Source organism: Salarias fasciatus, chromosome 14 (assembly GCF_902148845.1).
Source record: "Salarias fasciatus chromosome 14, fSalaFa1.1, whole genome shotgun sequence".
Classification (NCBI taxonomy): Eukaryota; Metazoa; Chordata; class Actinopteri; order Blenniiformes; family Blenniidae; genus Salarias; species Salarias fasciatus.
In genome coordinates, this window is record NC_043758.1 from 19937659 (window position 1) to 19957202 (window position 19544).

The window sequence follows — 19544 nt, forward strand, 5'->3', positions numbered from 1 at the left end:
AGCTTTTCTTTCTGCATGAAGTGTCTCTCTTCTTTATTCCTCTCGCTGTCACTGATGTATTTCCTTACAACTGTGAAGCGACCAGCAGTCAGTTGACATCCTTGTCAACCAAGCAAGCAGGAAGAGGAGGGAATTGATTTACCTCGGAAATGCAGTTGCAGAGGAAACAGAAATTTCCCAGAAAAAAAAAAAAAAAAAAGTGGCTGAGAGATTGAGAGGCTGGAAAGAAAATAATGGAGCGTAATTAAAACGCTGAGCAAAGAGTGCAGCTTTCCGTTGTGTCATAAGATGTTGCATTTCCGAAATTGTTTTGAACAGCAGGCGAGTAAAGCTTCATTTGTCTGCTCGCGTTTCCACGCCTGTCAGAAACTCATTTGCCGGCATTTCGGCAATTAGTGACAAAAAAAAAAATTGCAAAACCTGTGGAAACGTTCAGTGTACGTACGCCAGAATAAGAAAGACAAAACATCTCCCCGAGCCAATTTGCCCACACATTATAAGCAGAGATAAACAATCGCGCTGAAAATACGCCGGAGTGTGTGAAAATAATTGTCTGACATTTCTGTCGTGGGTAAAATGACAGCAGTGAGCGGAGAGATAGTCGAGGCCCGCGTGCTTGGTGATTAACAAAGGACTGTCTGTGATTTGACACTATAATCAGCGCTCACAAAAGGAGCGGATATATCTCCTATTCATCACGGCTCTCTCTCACTCAGAGCTCATTTCTGTCCTCCAGCTTATGGCAGCTCTTTCTAACTTGCATTTTCTCTTCATTTCGTGTTTGTTTTCTTCTTGTCGGCAGCATGTCTCCAATTTCCTTCCTCATTCTCAGCTCCTCTCTTTTCCTTTATTTAGTTTTCTTCTTACCTACTTTGTTTAGTGTTCCATTTTTTCCTTTGAAATCATCTTTTTTTTAAGCCAGTCCTCTGCTTTCAAAAAATAAATATATTTTTTGAGGTGTTTTAGTACATTTGCTTGAACATTACAAGCCAGAATAAGATTAAACATAGAAAATGAAGAAGTGACTTTATGCAGTACATAACAAAAATCCATTTTGGGTTTTATTGCAATGTTTGTTTGTTTCCAGAAAGGTCCTGTTCCCAGCCATGTAATTATTAAATATTTGTCCTGGTTCATACTTGTTAAGATAGAATTACCAAAAAACAGACTATATTAAGAGTAAACAGAGCAAAGCTTTGGGACATTTCTGTCTGTAATACATATTCTGCACAGGGAATCCAATGTGTATGACGTCTTAAAAAACTGACAGAGGATTATTTATATACACATAAGTTAAAAGGTATAAGAACAACTAAATAAATCTAAATGCCATTAAAATTATGATTATGCCATTCAAAATGTTCAAAAAAAATTCAGATCAAAAGCTGTCAGTACACATTTTGAAGTCTTCAAAGTAGATTTTCTAATAGATCTTATACTTGAGGCAACAGGAGTAACCTGATAGAAACTAGTATATTTCTCTACATTATCTTTCTTCTATCTTTCAACCTCATCTGCTACGGCGGAGAAAGGCCGGCGGGAAAGGTACAGAGAGGTCCCCCGTCCATCTCAGGGTTCCCTAACAAACACATGCACCTCCAGCCAGTTCCATTCATCCTTTCACAAAACGTAAGGAGCACTCGTCTTCGGAAGACGAGAGGAAACTAAAGCACTTCTACATCACTACAAACATGAAAGCCCAGATTTACACCCTGAGTGTCAACCACCACAGGGAATTTCATGATGCTGGACCATTAGCACATTTTGCCGTGTCCGTGACAGTCGGGGAAGAGGAGGGATCTATCGTCCTGAGCTTTTTGATCCTGGCGAAACAAGTCGTAATCTATATCTGGCATGTGGCGCTGACAGCTTCCAATAACGTGGAGAGGACTTCCTCCCGCCCGGTGAGTTTGCACTGGTGACCTGTACAGAGAGTACCCTGCCTCCCCTTGAGCATGCTGGGTTTGGGTCTGGCCCCTGTGACCCCACAAAGGATCAGTGGTGCAGGAAGCCCAAGGACATATGGAGTTTTTCGGAGGGACTCTGGAAGATCATTGAAGTTCCAGGGAAAGGCTCTCAAAGAACAAGCGAACTCCACACAGAGGGATTCCAGACTGGACTCAAACGGACTGTATTTCCACTCTGATTCACGAGGACTAACCTCACTGTCTATCTATAAATTCACATTCTGATTTCACAGTGAAACATGCAGTGAAAAGCTAAGTAATAAATATTCAGTCATGTGAAAACTCAGAAATAATTGATAAATTGATCAAATCTGCCTCGGCACCAACCTGCTTCTGCATTTGAATAACAGAACCACATTAGTCTCATAACTACATCATTATTCTCATCACATGTCTCTCCTGCCCGATAATGCATGCAGTGTCCATCGTCCATCCTGGCTGGGTTGTTGGTGTCTTGTCTCCAGATAGGCTGTGTGACATAAACAGTCCCGCTGATGGCTCATTCATCACACACCACTTTGGACGCTCACAGGGCAAGAGAGCAGTTTGTAATAGCTGGCTGGGCTGTCATACCTGCGTACGTGTGCCTCCCTGTGTTTGTGTGTTCTTGTTCTCCTCTGCATCTTTGTTCTGCTCTGATTCACACAGACCCGTTCACTGGTCTCGCTGCTGCTGCTTCTTCACACACACACAGAGAGAGCTCTGTTGTGAATTCCCCTTTATACTTTACTGCTTTTATTCCCCATAGCTGGGGCCCCGGGGGAGGAGACTCCTATTTGACTTTGCATGTAAGAATTACGCCTCGTCCATGCTGCCAGCTTCGCCTCTCTCCAGCGTGCGCTCTTCGTTCTCTGCCGTTATCACTGAAGGCCATCGCAACTCCAGGTGAATAAGTTGATGTTAACAAGCAACCTCTGACAAAGTCGTGCTGCACAGATGATCCCGTTGCTGCTGACGATGAACAAACACTGTACAGACGGTTGCTGTGATGAATGCCTCACTAATCCAGTCACATCCATGCTCACTTGGAAGATAAAATGGAAAATGGTTGCTGCCATAACAGAAACGTGATTCTTAAGTTCTGCAAGATCAATGAGTCATACTATTTGCGGCACCCGTGCTTATGCTCTGGCAATAACAATTTCATGTAAATCACCATTGTTGCAGCCTTTTTCCCACCGAAACAGCTGTAATCAGTGTGGCAGTCAGTAAGTGGAAGCTTTTACACTGTGTTAAACACCTGGTGGTTGATGCATGCATATTAACCCCCCCCCCCCCCCCCCCCCCCCCCCCCTTTCCGAAAAAAAGCCTCAACAAGGTTTTCATTACATTCTACAATGATGATAATGTTGACGAGCAGGTATTTTATATTAAAAAAAACACACCACGGCACCACTCTGCAGACTTAGAGGTTGACAATAAGAACAGCAATCATCCAAACAAGTTTAACACTGAAGCAGCCACGGTAAATCACACTGCTGCAGCGGCTGGTGTTGTGGTTAGCATCCTCGACTCACACCTGGCTGGAGTCCATGCTTCGGGAGGCTTTTGTGTGCCAATCAATCCAATTATATGTTTTAGAATTTAAATGGAAACGCTAAAATTGAACCGAGGCGTGAATGTGTGAATGAATGTGTTTTCCCTGCGATGGACATGTGGCCTGTGAAGGCTGTTTTACCTGTAGTCAGCCGGGATCTCCTCCAGCACCCCAGACACCCATGTTGGATGTGGAGACACCACAGCAGAAGGTTGTAGATTTTCTGTGTGTCCTGAATGTATGGGTGGTGGTGGATTGTGTGTTTCGTGAGGAGGAAGCGCACGCTCTTGTTGCTATTCTGCTTGAAATGTTACTCATGCTCCAGTTTTTGTCTGGATGCCAACTAATTTGTTCTTCTGATATAATTGCTGGTCTAGTTTATTGTCTGCTGGAGGCAACAGCTGGTAACCAGGAAATGTTGATATGTCCCAGCTCCATCATTTTTATTGCGTGGGTGCTTTCAGTGTTACACAACACATCATGGATGTTGTAATTAGAGATTTAGATTTTAAGAAATGATCAAAGTAATACCGGCACAATTTGTGTTCCCCATCATAGGTGCAGTTGTGTGTAATGCCGTTAGGTATGTGTGTGTTATGGATTTGAGCTTCGACGGGCTTCATGAATCACTTTGTCCTGCACTCTCACACATATGAGCCACAGATCTGTTCTCTGTGAAGCAGCCATCAGCCGCTGAGATTTAATGATCTGATGTTTCGTCTGTCACTCCTGAAGGTAAGCTGTGCGTCTTTGTGTGCGCGTGTGTGTGTGTGTATTGACCGTCACACACCACATTTTCTATCCCTCACCTCCTCCTCTCTCCTCCCTCTCCTCCATCTGTCGCCTCCTGACAAACACATGGTGTCTTGTTTGGTCGACTCAGCAAGGCCCCCGGCTCGGTGTCCTGCGTGTATAGGCGCACACACGCACACACGCACACACACACACACACACACACACACACACACACACACACACTCGCCATCCGTCATACTTTGTTGTTGTGTAGAATAATAAGGCTGAGGCGTAGGGTGTAAAGCTGTATGTAGCAATCCTGAAAATATGACAGAGACTTGAGTCATTGGACACGTCCAGTAACTCACAAGGTCTACCCTCTGTGATTATATTTTAAACTGCAGTTCACTGACTCAACACTGGCAGCAGGCTCATCCTGTTCGCCCTCAAACTGAGCCAGAGTATCAACATCATCCGGAGAGACGTGGGGAGAGAGGACACAACAGAATGGAGGAAGATAAGAGAGACGGAGAGCAGCTAAGACTAATGAGAGGAGCAAACTGGGATGAAGATCCAGAGAGAAAACACTGAGTAAAGACCATTAGACGAAAGACTGAGTGGTTTTACAGTCGGCTATCTTGATGCATTAGGATATAAAAATGAGGCTGATTATGAATGTCAGGTTTTGTGAGCACAGATCATCAAATACTAACACTAACCGTGGACAGTATCTGAAGAGTCGAATGTCAGGTGTAACAGATGCGTTTGTGCATGGTAATGCACTTCAGTTGTGTGGAAAATTGTTTTCCTTTTGTGCCTCAAACGCATTGGTGAATACTTTGAAACGATGGGAGCAATTTTGAAAAAAACCAACAATATCTTTGTTATTCCAAGTCCGTGTTGTCTTTTTCTATTAAAATCAGGTCATCGCCCGTTCCAAGTCTCACCCTGAAGCACTTTGACACGCTGACCATCACCACAAAGAATGAAACGATGGGTGTGTTGACATGGGACTCTTTCATTACGAATGAAAGTCAATTCCACCTTAAAATAGCCAAGTAAACATCTAATTCCACATTAACTACTTTAATCAGAATTAAGTTTAATCATCCTTGAGTGGGATTATAAGTAAATTGAGCATGTAAACCTTCTGTTCCGCCTTAACTTTATCCCGGTCATTCTGCTCATTCGCTTTCTCTCACGATGATGTAATATTTCAAGATGGCAGCCCACAGCAAGCGTTCAACTCGACCAGAGACGATTTATTTAACGGGGGCCTTTGAAGAAATGAATATCATGAAAGTAGCCGATGGACAGGCGCTGAACAATGTGGACATTTTTAAAGCTGAAGCATCAAAGTTAATTGAGAAAGAAAGACAGAAATCGTCGACTCCTGTTTACTTCTAGACATGAGTCGCAAACCCAGAGTGTTAAAGTGGATTTAATCCTTGTTTTTTCCCATGTGAGCACAAAGCTAATGAATCTCACCCTAACCACACACACTCACAGACAATGCAAAGATACTCCAATATGTCGTATTACCATTTCATTTCTTACTCGCATCACAGCGAAAAGACGCATTTCTGATGAGGGCCTTTAATGTGCAAAGTTTGCATATTCTTCCAGATCCTTTTTGCTTTTCTCTCTGGCTTCATACTACACTCAAACACATGACACAAACACACACTTGTTAGGTGAATTAGTGCCTGTGTGTGTGTGCATGTGCATGAGAGAGAGATTAAGTGTTTGTATTGAAACCTCGGCAGGCTCGTGATCTCCAGCGTTAGATGAAATCGGTTCCAGCTCTGTGGACTCTAACTTGAGATGGTTGTGTGAAAGGATGGATGGACGGACTCTGTATGTGAAGTAATTGTAATTGTTTTTATTTTTAAAGCAGTGAACACACTTGTACATGCTAGCATTGCATAATAACACAGTGTCCATGCAGCACTGTGTGGTTGTTTGATATATTGATGTTCTTGTGCTGGAATACAATCATCGCACTCTGACAGGTCCTAAAGATTGCTGGTCATGATTTTGGAGCTGCATCACGCTGTGGGGCGTTGGCATCATTAACACTTGGATGATATGGGAAACGTGCTGGACACACGTGGACCTCTGCTCCACGACTCTGATTAAGAGCTGTCACTGTCCTGCTTTTAAGAGGAAGAGCACTTCTTCACTGAGAACCCTCGACAGAGAAAGAACAAATACGACCTTGTAGGTCTGATTGAATTTGACATGGCAGGTTCGATCAGTGTGTCGTTTCACACAAATTCAACTGACAGTCATGCACACAGTGTTGTTACTACTACTTGCCACATGATAAATTCATGGAACAGGATGTTTAAACCACTAACACCACAGATCAAAGGATGCTTTTAGGTCTGGAAGGGAAAATAGAAGGAAAAAAAATAAAAGCCTAATAAAACCCCAAGAAGGAAAAGTTTAAGACAAAACATTAGGAAATTTAAACTGCGACAAACCTCCCATTCCAGTTCTTTAATAGCGGGGTCTTCTAAGGTTGCCCTTTGTTAGAAGAACACAACAAAATCATGGAAATTAAAGTCAGGAGTGAAATATGATCGTTGATGGGAATTCCAGACTCTCAGCTTCTTTTCTTCAAAGGCAAATGCTGATTTTGTGTGGGAAAGCTTAACATTTGAACATAATCCAGCTCAGGTCTGTTTTTCTGCTGCAGACAATAACGTTAAATTAACTCAAGCGCTTTAGTCACTTGTGGGAATCCGCTTACATTCTTGAAATGATCCCCTAGTGCTGTTAACACCGGCTCCAAGCCTTTGTGTGTTTAATACGTTTTGTTTCCCGCTTCGAAATGCATCCATCTTATTTTGCTGCCACTTTTATTTGTGTGTCCTGTTCAACTCTGGGTTTCTCATGTCATTTAACCTGATATACAGCACTGAATGTGGGATCATGACTGTTTGCGTTGCTGCGTGGGTGTCACCCTGTTGTTTTATGTGTAGATAACTCATATAGGAACAATTTCCCGATCCCGATAGCGCACGCACAGCCATAACTCACTTCTTCTCTGCTCTCCTGAGAAGGAAAGACAGCATGCGCTGGTAAACTTATCTTAAAGTAATAATCCGCCACCCTCTGCCGTTTGTTTGGCTGCTCTGCGGCCGATACGGTGCAACAGAGATTCCTGAAGCTCTTACATTTAAAAACAGCTGTCAAGCAGGTCCAGAAAAATACTTTATCACACGGATGATGATTCATTTTGCACTGCCTGCGGAGGAAATGGGTCGTTTGCATGAGAGCCTGCAGCTGGCAGACAAATAAGAGCGCCACCCAGAGACACTCAAATTTTATTAACAGAAACCCAAGACTAAAAAGAAACGGACAGAGGAAGGCTGGGAGGGGGAAAGGGATTTCTGTGACACTGAAAAGCAACTTTGCTCTCTCTCATGTCTTTTGTCTAATTGAGTAAAGAGCTTATAGATCTGGTTTTAACATAAAATCAAGAAAATTGTTGAACACAAAACAGAAAAACCATGACACACAGAATGAAAACAATTACTACTCCGGTTGCATTTTAAACTAAGTAAAAGTCGGGAAATTTGTATTTTTAGATCATTTCTTTAACAGTGCTTCTTGACAAGAAATTCTAGCTTTGCAAAACGTTATTATTCTCCTGTTAAATGTTTGCACATTTGTGAGTATCGTGCATTTGTGGGATTAGTAGAAGAGCTGTGCATGTGGGTTTCATGCATGAACAATAAACTAAATAGTCTCTGCCACTACTAAACAGTTTTTCTTGAAGTCTTGGTTAATGTCTGAAAAACCTAGGCAATCATGAATTCAATGCTCAACACTCTGGTTCCTCCTTGTATTAGTCACTGACCTGGTCACACAGGTCCTCAAAGCAAGAACACAAGCAACTGCACAGAAAACCTTGTTGTCACTGGCAGAGAATATTTGGTTAATGTTTCATCGGTGTAATCCACATACTCAGTTCTGCTGCTCATTCAAAGACAAATGTCTTGTTTTGTTGTTGTCTCGAAACACAATGAGACCATGAATGAATGAATGATTGAATGATTGATTGAATGAATGAGGTTTATTTTGGTTACGATAAATTGTACAAAACTTAATCTGTCAGTCAGCCAACAAGTAGTTGTTATGCATGCCTGCTCTAAACATTTTCTGTCTTATTTGAACTTTTTTTATTTGTCCTCATTCATGTGGCACTCCGCTCTGCCACATCTCCTGGGGCTGCAGCCCATCACAGTGAGCTCTGCTGGACGGAGAGGTTGCGCCGTCGCCCGGTCGCTAATCCGGCAAAGACTGAAAACAAACAAACACAGTCACCAGGACAGTCTTCAGGTCAATTCATAGTCCTCAGTTTTCCTGACAGAGGTATATATATATTTGCTTTGTGGAAGAAAGATGGATGGATGGGTGCGTCATGTGGTGATTGGTCTCGAGGAGGAAGGAGGAGGTGTCATCCATCACTCTGCCCTCAGCTTGACTTCTGCTGCATTCAGACGTCAATTGAACTCTGCTTGAACTGCACCAGGGTTTGTTTCAATCTCAGCAAAGCTAACAAGTGTCTATAGGTGTGAATGCAGTTGTACTTGTCTTATTCTGAAAGGTCACTCTGATATCTGTAATGTTGTTTGGTCTATTATCCAATATTTTTAATTAATTTAAAATAGTACCCTATCAAATTTAAAGTAAATCATTTCTTTGTGTAGTCTATCTTTATTTTATTTGATGCTACATAAGATTCAATCGTTTTATTTCTGTATTCTTCTCTTTAATTGAGCTTGATCAATGGATGTGTCACATGTCTTTTCATAATATTTGTTGACTTCTATGATTGATAGCAATTATACCATAAGACCTTTGAACATCCCCCATTGGTAAATGTGTCCTTTTGTAGCTGTTAGTATATAATAATGAGTCCCAACACTTGAGCTGCTATTTTTAGTCAAATGAGCAATTTCAAGAGGCCGACTCCGCAGTGAAGTGAGTGGGGAAGTTGCATGTGTGTGATACCAAAAGGAGAACCGTATGATTATAAAAACGAAGTGGTTGTGTAATAGATGGATTTGTTTATTACAAATACTTTAATGAATGTGTTGACACATTTGTCTCCCTTGGACTGTGCTGCGAATGATGTAGATGCATATGTGGCTTTGCACTTGTAGTTATTTCTGTCTGCATAAACATATGTTCATTGAAAATGGGTGAATCACAGGAAGGATTACTGTGCAAAGGCAGGAGATTAAATAGAAGGAGTGATATGAAGTGGGACTTAATGGCAGGTACAGACGGAGACACTTAGACTCCAAACTGATGTGAGATAACCCTTTGAGCTGTGACTTTTATGCTTTTATTACTTTCTTTCTAAGTCCAATGATGGTGCGGATTGGGCAGGAAATGATATCATGTTTAACATTTAACAAAACTTCTCCTGGAGCGTTACCCTGCAAAACAGTTAGACTTATGAATGAAAATGTAGTTTTCAATATTTTGTTTACGGTCTACCAGGGTCTTAAAGGGAAGGAACTCTGAAAGAGAGCGTGTGAAACAAATTCACCGAAAGTAACACTGATTATTGGGAAAGGGAGAAAAAACTGTGAAAAAGATGAGCTACGGGAAGAGAAGCGGGGCTGCTGTAAAGAAGAGAGAAGCTCTGAAGTGGCAACACAAAAACCAGAGCCAACACAACAGACAGCGTCTCTGCTTGACACTACGCTCTCACCGGACTCAGCTCAAGGTACACCTTTTGAGATCCATATTTGGACCTCCTCCTACCTTCATTTTTCACCGTATAGCTCCAGCGAGGCGCTGCAGTCATTCTTCTGCTGCAGTTATTGTTGGAGCTCGGCGAGTACAATCTCAACGATGAATCTCCCGTCACTCCCCAAACGAAGCCTCTTGAGCATTGACAAATTAGAAACTGAAGGACAGACGTATAATTAGATCGAGCGGTCCCAAAATGAAAGAAAGCAATAAGTGCAAAGGGGTTCCATCTATTACTCGCAGCCACTTAAATTTCAGAGGGTTTTTGAGGACTGGACTCAGTCCCAGGTAACACTCAACAGGAGCAAATGTAGTGCGATGGTTTTCCGATTGGACTCTTAACATGTATGTGACTGAATGTCTGCATGGCATTCATGTTTCATCTACATTGCACAAGTGTACCTTAAAGAAATTACCATGAGTGTACATTGTTGATCTATACCAAGGGTGGACAAATGGTAGAATTATGGCCAAGCATTTGATATTTTCATTTTGAATGAATCACTTGAGTGACACATACTAAGAGTAATGTCTGTTGATAACAGGCCTCCAGTGGCCTCCGAGCATCTGACGTCTGCGAGGACAAATGTTTATGAGGCAGATGTTGCTTTGGCGAAAGATGGCGGCTCAGACTCTTCTGTTTCTCTTCCTGAATGTCTGAAAAGCCACAGATAAGCATGACTAGACTCACCTTTACGAAAACCACAGCAGGTCTGAACAAACTGGAATGCTGCTTTGGTGGAATAGTTCCAGGTTAACATACAAGTGTTGGTGAATTGTCACCAGTAAAACAGAGCAGGGTTATTTCACCATGTTCGTGATGATAACATGACAGACGGAGCCAGTTCCAATAAACATGTCAATTACACAAAGCAATAAACCCGTTTTTATGTTGATGCCTGGCAACTCCCAGGTCCATTAGAGAATAATCAGAGCAGCTCAAAAAGCCCAAACAACTGTGTGCAAATTTCAGCACGTACAGTCGCCGTTTCTGAAAGGCTCTGACAATTTGCTTTTTGCTTGTTACATAATCACCATCACCATTACATGATGCAAAACTGTCAAACACATGTAAGTGCCACATGCTCTGTACATAAGGTTTATGACCCGCCGAGCGAGCGAGCGAGGCAGTGTTGGCATTTGTTTGTGCTGAAAAGATCAACGTTTAATTTGTAAGATGACATGACATTTCAGAGGTATTCTCATATTTACGACCTCTTTGCCATTTTCTTTTGAACTTGGGATGTTTTTCCATCGATACCAGACACGTCTACTGGGCCGAACCACCGATCGCATCCTGATATTGATGAGGCCGACAGGGTCTAGAGATGGATTAGTCTGCAAAGGCATGCCTGTGTCTAGTCAAGCTCTTATTGGGATTTACACCAATATGTATTGAAGGAAATAACTATAGACATGGATTAGTGTAAAAACAGGGTGGATTTGTGGAGGACTCACAAAATGTCAGATGTTGCACTAAAGTAATTGGCAAGAGACTGCACCACTGATCAGGGATGTCATTTATTCTTAATTGTTTTGAGTGTGTTTTGGATTTTTGCTTCTCAGCTGTTGCTGGACCTTTCCTGAAAATACAAACAGAAAACGATCACGTTAAGGCAAATTTGATCAACTACAACTAAATGCTTGAGCACAGTTATGTTCAAGTTCCAAGAAAAATTAGATTAATTTAGTTAGTCACCACTTTAGGAAGTAGAGGAATTGCTGACTTGTTACCTAAGTGAAAATACTTGAAAAAGTAACTTGCACATTGCGCTGTGACACATTAGCTGTGCTGACGCCACTCTTTGGGTCTCTTAAATGTCTGATTCACTCATGACTGCATGCTGAATTTGTATCAGGAAGGTCAGACTCAAGCGGTGCTGCACACAAGTTATTTTTATCCATTTCAGTAAAACAGTCATTATGAAGTCTTTTTTTTTTTTTTCATCTTGTGTTCCATTGCACCGAGAGAACACATGGAAAACGTCAAACACTTTATTAATTGATGCCATTGAGATGTGGCAGCAACAGCGCAGTATACAGGAAACATTTTAGACCATGAGCACATTACATCTGCTCATATCCACAAACTAATGCTACTTCCAGCTGGACATCCTTCCTGATGCTGTTAGGAAGAGAGATATATCTGGGTGCTCTCTGGGTATAAAAATGATTTTGAAAAGTATTCGTTGAGATTAAAGGTTCTTCTGATGGAAACGGACACAGAGAGACCGCAGCTGTGCAACTGTTTTCATGCTTAACTTCTGCAATTACAACAACTTCTGTTATTGTGTTTGCATTAACAATTTTAGCTAATTATTTTAGTTTAGTAATCAGGAGCCCGTTAGTGGCAGAGGGAGTTTCGTGATGGTAACGGGCCACTTTTCACACACGTCAGTATATAGTCTATCTAAAAGTAAAACAGTGTATTCAAGGCATATTTTATGTGATCTTCTATTCAAGGCGATGGGGTCAGGATATTTCCCAGCGGGCCTGAACACTATTTAAATTGAAGCACATATCTGAGAACCTCAGGTCCAGTTCACACAATTTATTCTTTGCAATGATATGATACGGTTATGAATAAAAAAATATATTGATATATGCATGTTGTTTGTAGACAGGAAACAAGGAATCCATTTGTTGTTGCAGACTACTGTGAGCTGGATGGTATAAAGCAGCGCTCTCTAGAAGACTGCCTCTCACAGTTAATGTCTGCTCTCAGAACCTGATGCCGTCGGAGGGAGACGGTGTTGTATGGAAGTGTCTCGCTACGTTATAATTTTCTGTGTGGGTGAAACAAAACACCGGGTTGGTCCGCACCTCATCTCTGCCTCAATCCCCTGGATTTATCCAGCTGCTGCCAGCCATCCCAACACTGTGTGTGTGTGTGTGTGTGTGTGTGTGTGTGTGTGTGGTACTCACTCTGCAGCAGTTGTGAAGGTCACACACTCCAGCAGTGCTGTAGTTGGGTCAAGTATTTTGTTCAACAGAGTGTGTTGCCTTTGGAGCGCCTCAAGGTCGCACGTAGTAGTGGGACATGTCATATTGTATTTTAATTTACTATAAGAGACATGTCAGAGTATCTAATCTATATGGGAGTGTGTAAGTGTGTGTCCTCTTATAGAATGAACTGCAAAGGGAGGTGACGCTGGTGGACTGACATCTGTTTCCGTGACACTTGAGGACCTGTGAAGTGACAGGAAAGGCTGCTTGGCACCATTGAGGCATGCTACAGTTGTGTGTGTGTGTGTGTGTGTGTGTGTGTGTGTGTGTGTGTGTGTGTGTGTTTGCATTCAACATAAACCAAGTGTTGGAACTCGTAGAAAACTTGTCAGAAACAAATTAATCTGACATTATTAAAACATTAATCGCGCTCAGTCAGGCAGTGACAGAGTGATCACAGCTCTGCAACGCAAATGAAACAGAAGAAAACTCAAATTTGTCCACTTTAGTTTAAATTGGATGTCTTATAGGTCTTACAGCTGTATTTACTCCAGTCATGCATGTCGACGTGGAATAAAATTAATTCACTGATGAATCCAGCAAGCACAAATACATTGATCCAATCTTACAGATTAAATATTTAAGTATGGACACATACCCTCCTCCCTGAACTGAGTGCAGCTTTTAACACCATCGTTACAAATTTACCATCTTCAGAGATCTGCATAACAGACGACAAGACCGTGATTGTTTCCTTCTGTTCAACACTTTTTGTGAAGTTCCAGATAGTAATTGTCCTCATTCTCTACAAACAGGCAGATAAGCTACCAAAAAGGCTAAACTACTGAAAAGGTTTCAGCCATGCTTTCCACCCTATCTACTCTCGACTCATTCTCATTAAAATAAAACTGCCTATAATTTTAAAACTGTGTCATCTAGAAAAACACAGGAAGAAACGTCATATTGTCAATCAGTACATCGATATGCAGATGTCCAGTCAAAATAAGCAAGGTGACTTATCAGATTGCTTAAATTAATGATTTCCACCTGGAAGAAGCTGGAAAAAGCTCCATCTGACTGTATGTACTTGTTTTCCAGTGTTACATGAGGCAAATCTATCTCCTCTGACTATTTACTTGGTTGTTCCTCAGTGTATAACACAAAAAAACAAAAACAATGTCACACCTGTTTGTGAGCGTGGGAGGGGCTGAAAGAGTGTTTTTGTATTTGGAAGTGAAAAGATACAGGTGTCCAATTCCCTCCCCGTATGACGCACATTAGCACCCTAGTGAAATGTTTATGCATACGCGTGTAAGTGTACATACATGCGTGTGTGTGTGTGTGTGTGAGTGTGTGTAACAGTCTGCCTCTGGGGGATGTTTGACAGATCAAGTTAGCCGTGAGCTTATTTATCCGTCTCTTCTCTCCCGATCTGGGAAAATCCTCAGGTGGCTGTAAGTGAGAGAGCCACAGTCGCACACTATGTCAATCAAACATCCCACACTTAGGATTTTTTAGAAGTACATTCCAATAAGGATAATAACTATAAATCTGTCTTTTTTTTTTTTCTTGAATAGTTGTCAAGGGGATACAGCCTTGGGGGTCCTTCGGGCAGATTCGCTGGCAGCTGTCTGGTTGCTATGGCACTGATCACACACAGGAAAAGCAAAGTGTGAGGAGGGAGAAAGAGGAGGCCTTCTGTTTGATTGTTGCATGTGTAGCCACTGTTTTCTCTGCTTAATCTATTCTGCTGTCGGGCAATTACAGAAGCATCTCATCGACTCAAATGTCTTTGTGGCTCATCTTGAATTATCCATTTCTCTAATCGTCCTCTCCACCAGGAGTCTGAGGGGAGTCTATTTTAGTTGGCAACATTCACCTTTTTTATCACCGCCACTCTCACCTAGACAAACTGCACAGGATGTGAAATATGAATCACCGCCCTTTTTTTTTTCCTGCTTCATCAGGCGTTCATGTTGCTCGTATACTGTAGTTTTATGTCTGTGTCCTTGTGTGTCTGCACACTTTTATCTATGCTGCTGCGTGCTCGTCTGATAATGCACCTGCCTGTTATTACCCGTTCATATGCAGGTGCCTTGTGGGATATGGGTATGTATTTAGGAGGTCTGTTAACATGAAGTAAGTGGGTTGGTCCACATGTACAGTCCTGCCTCTTTTTTTTTTTTTTTTCATCATAATATAATGTTTAGTTAAGAAAAATTATTCACTCCGTTGTGTCACATTGATTTTTAATTATTTTTTTACTGCTGTGAAAATAATTCCAAACGTTTGCTCTGGTTATAAATGAAGTGCAAAACCAAATTTTTGCATCTATCTGTGTGCATCTTTGATAACACTGAGGGAAAATGATGAATAAGGTTTTGCGACAAATTGATATTGACTTCAAACTCAGTCACAGCTTTACTACAAATCCTCGATCATCCTCTAAAAATAACCTCACGATGTGCTGAGGACAGTCCAGCTCTAAAGAATTGATTCACAAGTAGGATCATTGGAAATCTGTTCCTGTGTGTAGAAGAGACTGCACTCTGTAAACCTGTGTTTGAACCCTTAAAAAGAAAGAAAACTTCCTAGCACAATAGTAAAACATTAAACTTAAAAAGAAATTAAGTTAATGGCCATTTTAATGCCAGGAGAGCTGGTGAGGGTTGTGGGGGACGAGGAGTTCTGGGTTTCTCTGCTCTCCATAATGACGATCCTTAGATCCTCACTGCTGAAGTGTTGACAGTGAAGGGTGGAGGTGGGAGTGTGATAGTACAGGGCTGCGCGAGAGCAAAAAGGTGTTCGGAAGATGACATTTATAGATGACACCATGAATGCCTCATGGATGCAACGTAACAGGATGATTTCGACTCTGCAGGAGCTGAACGGAGAACGATCGGAAGCACCCTGCACAAATCTTATGAATGACTATCAAAACATAACGGGGACAGCAAAGTGTTGATGTCTCCACAGACTTGTGTAGCTTTGACTTTGAGCCGTTTATTTCTGTTGTGAAGAGAAAAGCAGCATACTTTGTTGACCCCTTTGAAGACGATGCGCGTATAAGGAATGGTGGGCTGCTATGCTGCGGCGTCCAGGGTGGGGATCATGTGCCTTGCCTTCCAGTGGGGTTCAAACCTGCAACCCTCCAATACCATGTCTGTGTTACGGTACAGGTCATAGGCTCAGAAGTGGACAACAGGAGGAGACGGAGGCTGGAGCTCAGAACACAGCTTATTTGATTACAGAGTCTTGGATTAGAGGGTTCTGTGATCCGAGGTTTCCTCGAAGACGAGTGGAGCAGAGCCAGGGTAATCCGAAAGGCTGAATCTAGACTGAGCGGAGCCAAGGCAGGCGGGCCGCTGGGGCAGGCCAGGTGAAGAGAGTAGGGAAGGAGGGCAGAGCGGGTCTTCAGACCGGAAACAAAGGCAGGGTTAGCGAGAAACAAAAAGATGACACACAAATACTTGCAGACCTACACTGAGTGTAGTTGGTGCTACGATCCATCGCCGAACTGGAGTCGGCGGTCAGCACCTGATCTCCACCCAAAGTAGCTGCTGAAGGTAGTTCCCACTCCCGACTACCGTAAACAAAATGTCCAGCGGCGATCTCCTCAGCAGACAGGGAGACAGAACAGAGCCTGAGCGCCCCCATGTGGCCGCAGATGTACAGGGTGCGACAGTCTTGACCAACCCAGCATCATGTGATACACTATTAGTTTAAAGAAGAACTATGCAACTTTTGCTCTCGCGCTCCCCCTACTGGTCTCCTGTGAAAGCTCGCTGTCGTAAACGTTTTCTACATCACACCCCCACCCCCGTGTGCAGAGAGCGTCTCACTCCCACTTCCTTTTTTTCCCGCTCGTCAGACAAAAGTTTTTTCTGTCTTTTTGGTTCTGCCATCCGTGAGCACCTAAGGGTGGCATTGCTAACGTTAGCGAGGGTTTCATGTTTGTTTTACGCACTTTTATACTTGTAATCCCGTATGAGTGCCGTAAAGCAGGTTTGTTCTCGCAAGATGCAGTCGGATCCGCTCCCCTGAAAGTTGTAAGCGCTGTTTTCAGGACACAGACCCCGGGGGGAGTGGAGGGGCCGGCGAATCACCGTGCCAAGTCTTTGTTTACCCCCACAGGGATTCTGAAAAACATTTATTGAGGTAAAAAAAGTTGCATGGTTCTGCTTTAAGTGTGTGACAACATCATTGATGAAATAGGCCAAAGTTTTGTTTAATAGTCCTATCCTATGACAATAGAGGGCCTTCATAAAAGAACATGCTGAACTGATGAGGCGATGTATTGATTAGAGGGCATAATAAATCCCTCTTCTCCTCCTGGCAAACTGCAAACTGCTTATACAGAATTTACCAGAGTACCAAACTCTTTATTCAATAAAAAAAAAAAAATGGCAACAAGCAAAAAACAAAATTGAGTTGGATGTGTACCAATTTCATTTAGCTATTTAGAAAAAATTAGAAATAGCAGAGAAAATAAACAGTGAAGACGAGAATCATTCGGGTGCTCAGTTGTCCATTCATTTACTCGATATCGCGCAGTCAATCAGTTGATGAGCTGAGAGAGGAAGAACAACAGGTGGTCAGCGATGGAAACTGAGCTCTTCAGATCAATATATTCTGGGAAGATGACTGCCTCAGCTCTGTTTACTGAAGTGAGACAACCAAAAAGGAAACAGGCTGTGGCTGGAGAGCCGGAGAGACGCACCAGCAGAGCAGAATGGATATCTGATCGAACAATGAGAGGAATACAGGCTGTTTATTAGCAGCTCAAAGAGGAATCGAGGTACTTCAGAGTGAAGAATGAGAAATAGAAAAGAACTGTATGGGTAGTCTGTATTTCTGTTTTGGAGTTATAAATTTGCCTGTGGTTCTGATGTCCTTGGCAACAGCACAGCTTGCAATAGATTGATAAGACTACTCGAATTGAGATTTCGATTTCACAGAGAGAGGTGGTTTGTGTGTGCGTGTGTGTGTGTGTGTGTGTGTGTGTGTGTGTGTGTGTGTGTTAGTTTGTTCAGAAGAGGTGGGCAGGTTGTTGGTGAGCACGCGTGTGCCTGGAAATGAAATCCTGAAATCAAGCGTAGATAGAACAAGGTCGGGGAGATTAATACAAAATTATTAACAAGGTAGAAACAAGGACAAGGGAGTAGGAGAGCGAGGGGGAGGAGCGGGAGGAGGCGGGGTCCTCACTCTCTCCAGCCTGTCAGACGGAGGCGGGCGGGGTTTGGTTGACAGGAAGGAGGGAGCAGAGCGGCAGCAGAGACAGAGGGAGAAGAAGCACAGCACGTTAGAGGAGGAGGGAGAGGTGGGAAGGTAGAGGTAGGCAGAGAGATGCAGTGCCACAGCGAGCCTTTCTGCCAGGCAGCAGCTCCTCATCCTCTCGCCAGGGACCAGGTTGTGTTTCGGAGCTGCGATCCCCAGATTTGCTGCAGGAGCTGGCAATGCAGATAAGAGTTCACCTTGAGCTGGAGTCCAAGTGTGCCACTCTGGGACAACTGGGATTACAACAAACACTTGATCCTCCGAGCAAGGACCAGTGAGATTAAATCAGCTCTTCCAAAACGCAGAGGTCTTCGGGGCGTTTGACTTTTGGATTTCTGGTTCAGACTGACAACAGGAGGTCTGACAAAGGACTGTCAATCAAGAGGGCGCGATTTCAAACAGGTTCTCATTTTTCCAGAGACCTGTTGGCAGTCTCTCCACTAAAAACCCACGCTGGAACCACGCAAAGCTACATCCAGGCAGGTCCTGCAGCCAGGGAACCCTGGAGCTGGTCTGACCTTGGATCGGCTGTCACCTGAACCCCTGCTGCCCCCGGCAGAAGCCTCAGGCATGTCTCAGACATCAGGACGGTTCCACAACAAAAAGGCCGGTATCCGGGCGGCCGTCATCCTGATTGGACTCCTGCACAAGTCCCGCAAAGCTAAGGAGAAGGAGCGGGAGAAAGAGGAGAGCGAAGGGTGGGTGAAGTTTGCTCCATCGCGCCGCTGGGCGAGGGAGGCATGCTGGGTAGAGGGTGCTCGGGATGAGCAGACAGTCTGCAGTGCGGTGTTGAGCTGGGATTGTGAAGAAAACTTTACCAGCTTGTAATGTCTTTGTTATTCCTGTGGCATAGGGGCACTTTGAGCTCTTTACGGTTCAGTGAGTCTGCCTCTGCAGTTTTATTAGAGGTCCATTTTATTAGAGTGTGCCTGTCTGTGAGTGTGTGTCTTGTTGACCGTGTGTGTGTGTGTGTGTGTGTGTGTGTGTGTGTGTGTGTGTGTGTGTGTGTGTGTGTGTGTGTGTGTGTGTGTGTGTGTGTGTGTGTGTGTGTGTGTGTGTGTGTGTGTGTGTGTGTGTGTGTGTGTGTGTGTGTGTGTGTGTGTGTGTGTGTGTGTGTGTATCTGGGTCAGTGGAAATGATGGACGGGAAAGAAGGAGAAAGGTATTGGGGAGTGGAGGTGAATGGTGTGCTCTGAGTGCTTTTGAAGAGCCAACAAGAGGTGTCGAATGAAAGAAACTAAGCGCCGGTGAGGAGGGAGAATGAGTGTAACATGCCACAAAAACACACGTTCCCTCCTACTTCTCTTT

The 19544-nt window shown here is 43.2% G+C and overlaps 1 protein-coding gene across 4 annotated transcripts in view; it reads left to right on the top strand.

The window, feature by feature from the left end:
* The window catches only part of rap1gap2a (RAP1 GTPase activating protein 2a), a 90192-nt gene that overhangs the window by 29366 nt on the left and 41282 nt on the right, over positions 1 to 19544 (top strand). For 2 of the 4 annotated variants that reach the window (XM_030108041.1, XM_030108042.1), the window contains exon 1: positions 18254 to 18935. The exons of the other annotated variants lie outside the window; for them this stretch is intronic. In XM_030108041.1, coding sequence (XP_029963901.1) covers positions 18808 to 18935 — 128 coding nt within the window. In that variant the 5' untranslated portion in view covers positions 18254 to 18807. Of the gene's footprint in view, positions 1 to 18253; positions 18936 to 19544 lie in introns of those variants that run through there. 4 annotated transcript variants of the gene reach the window in all.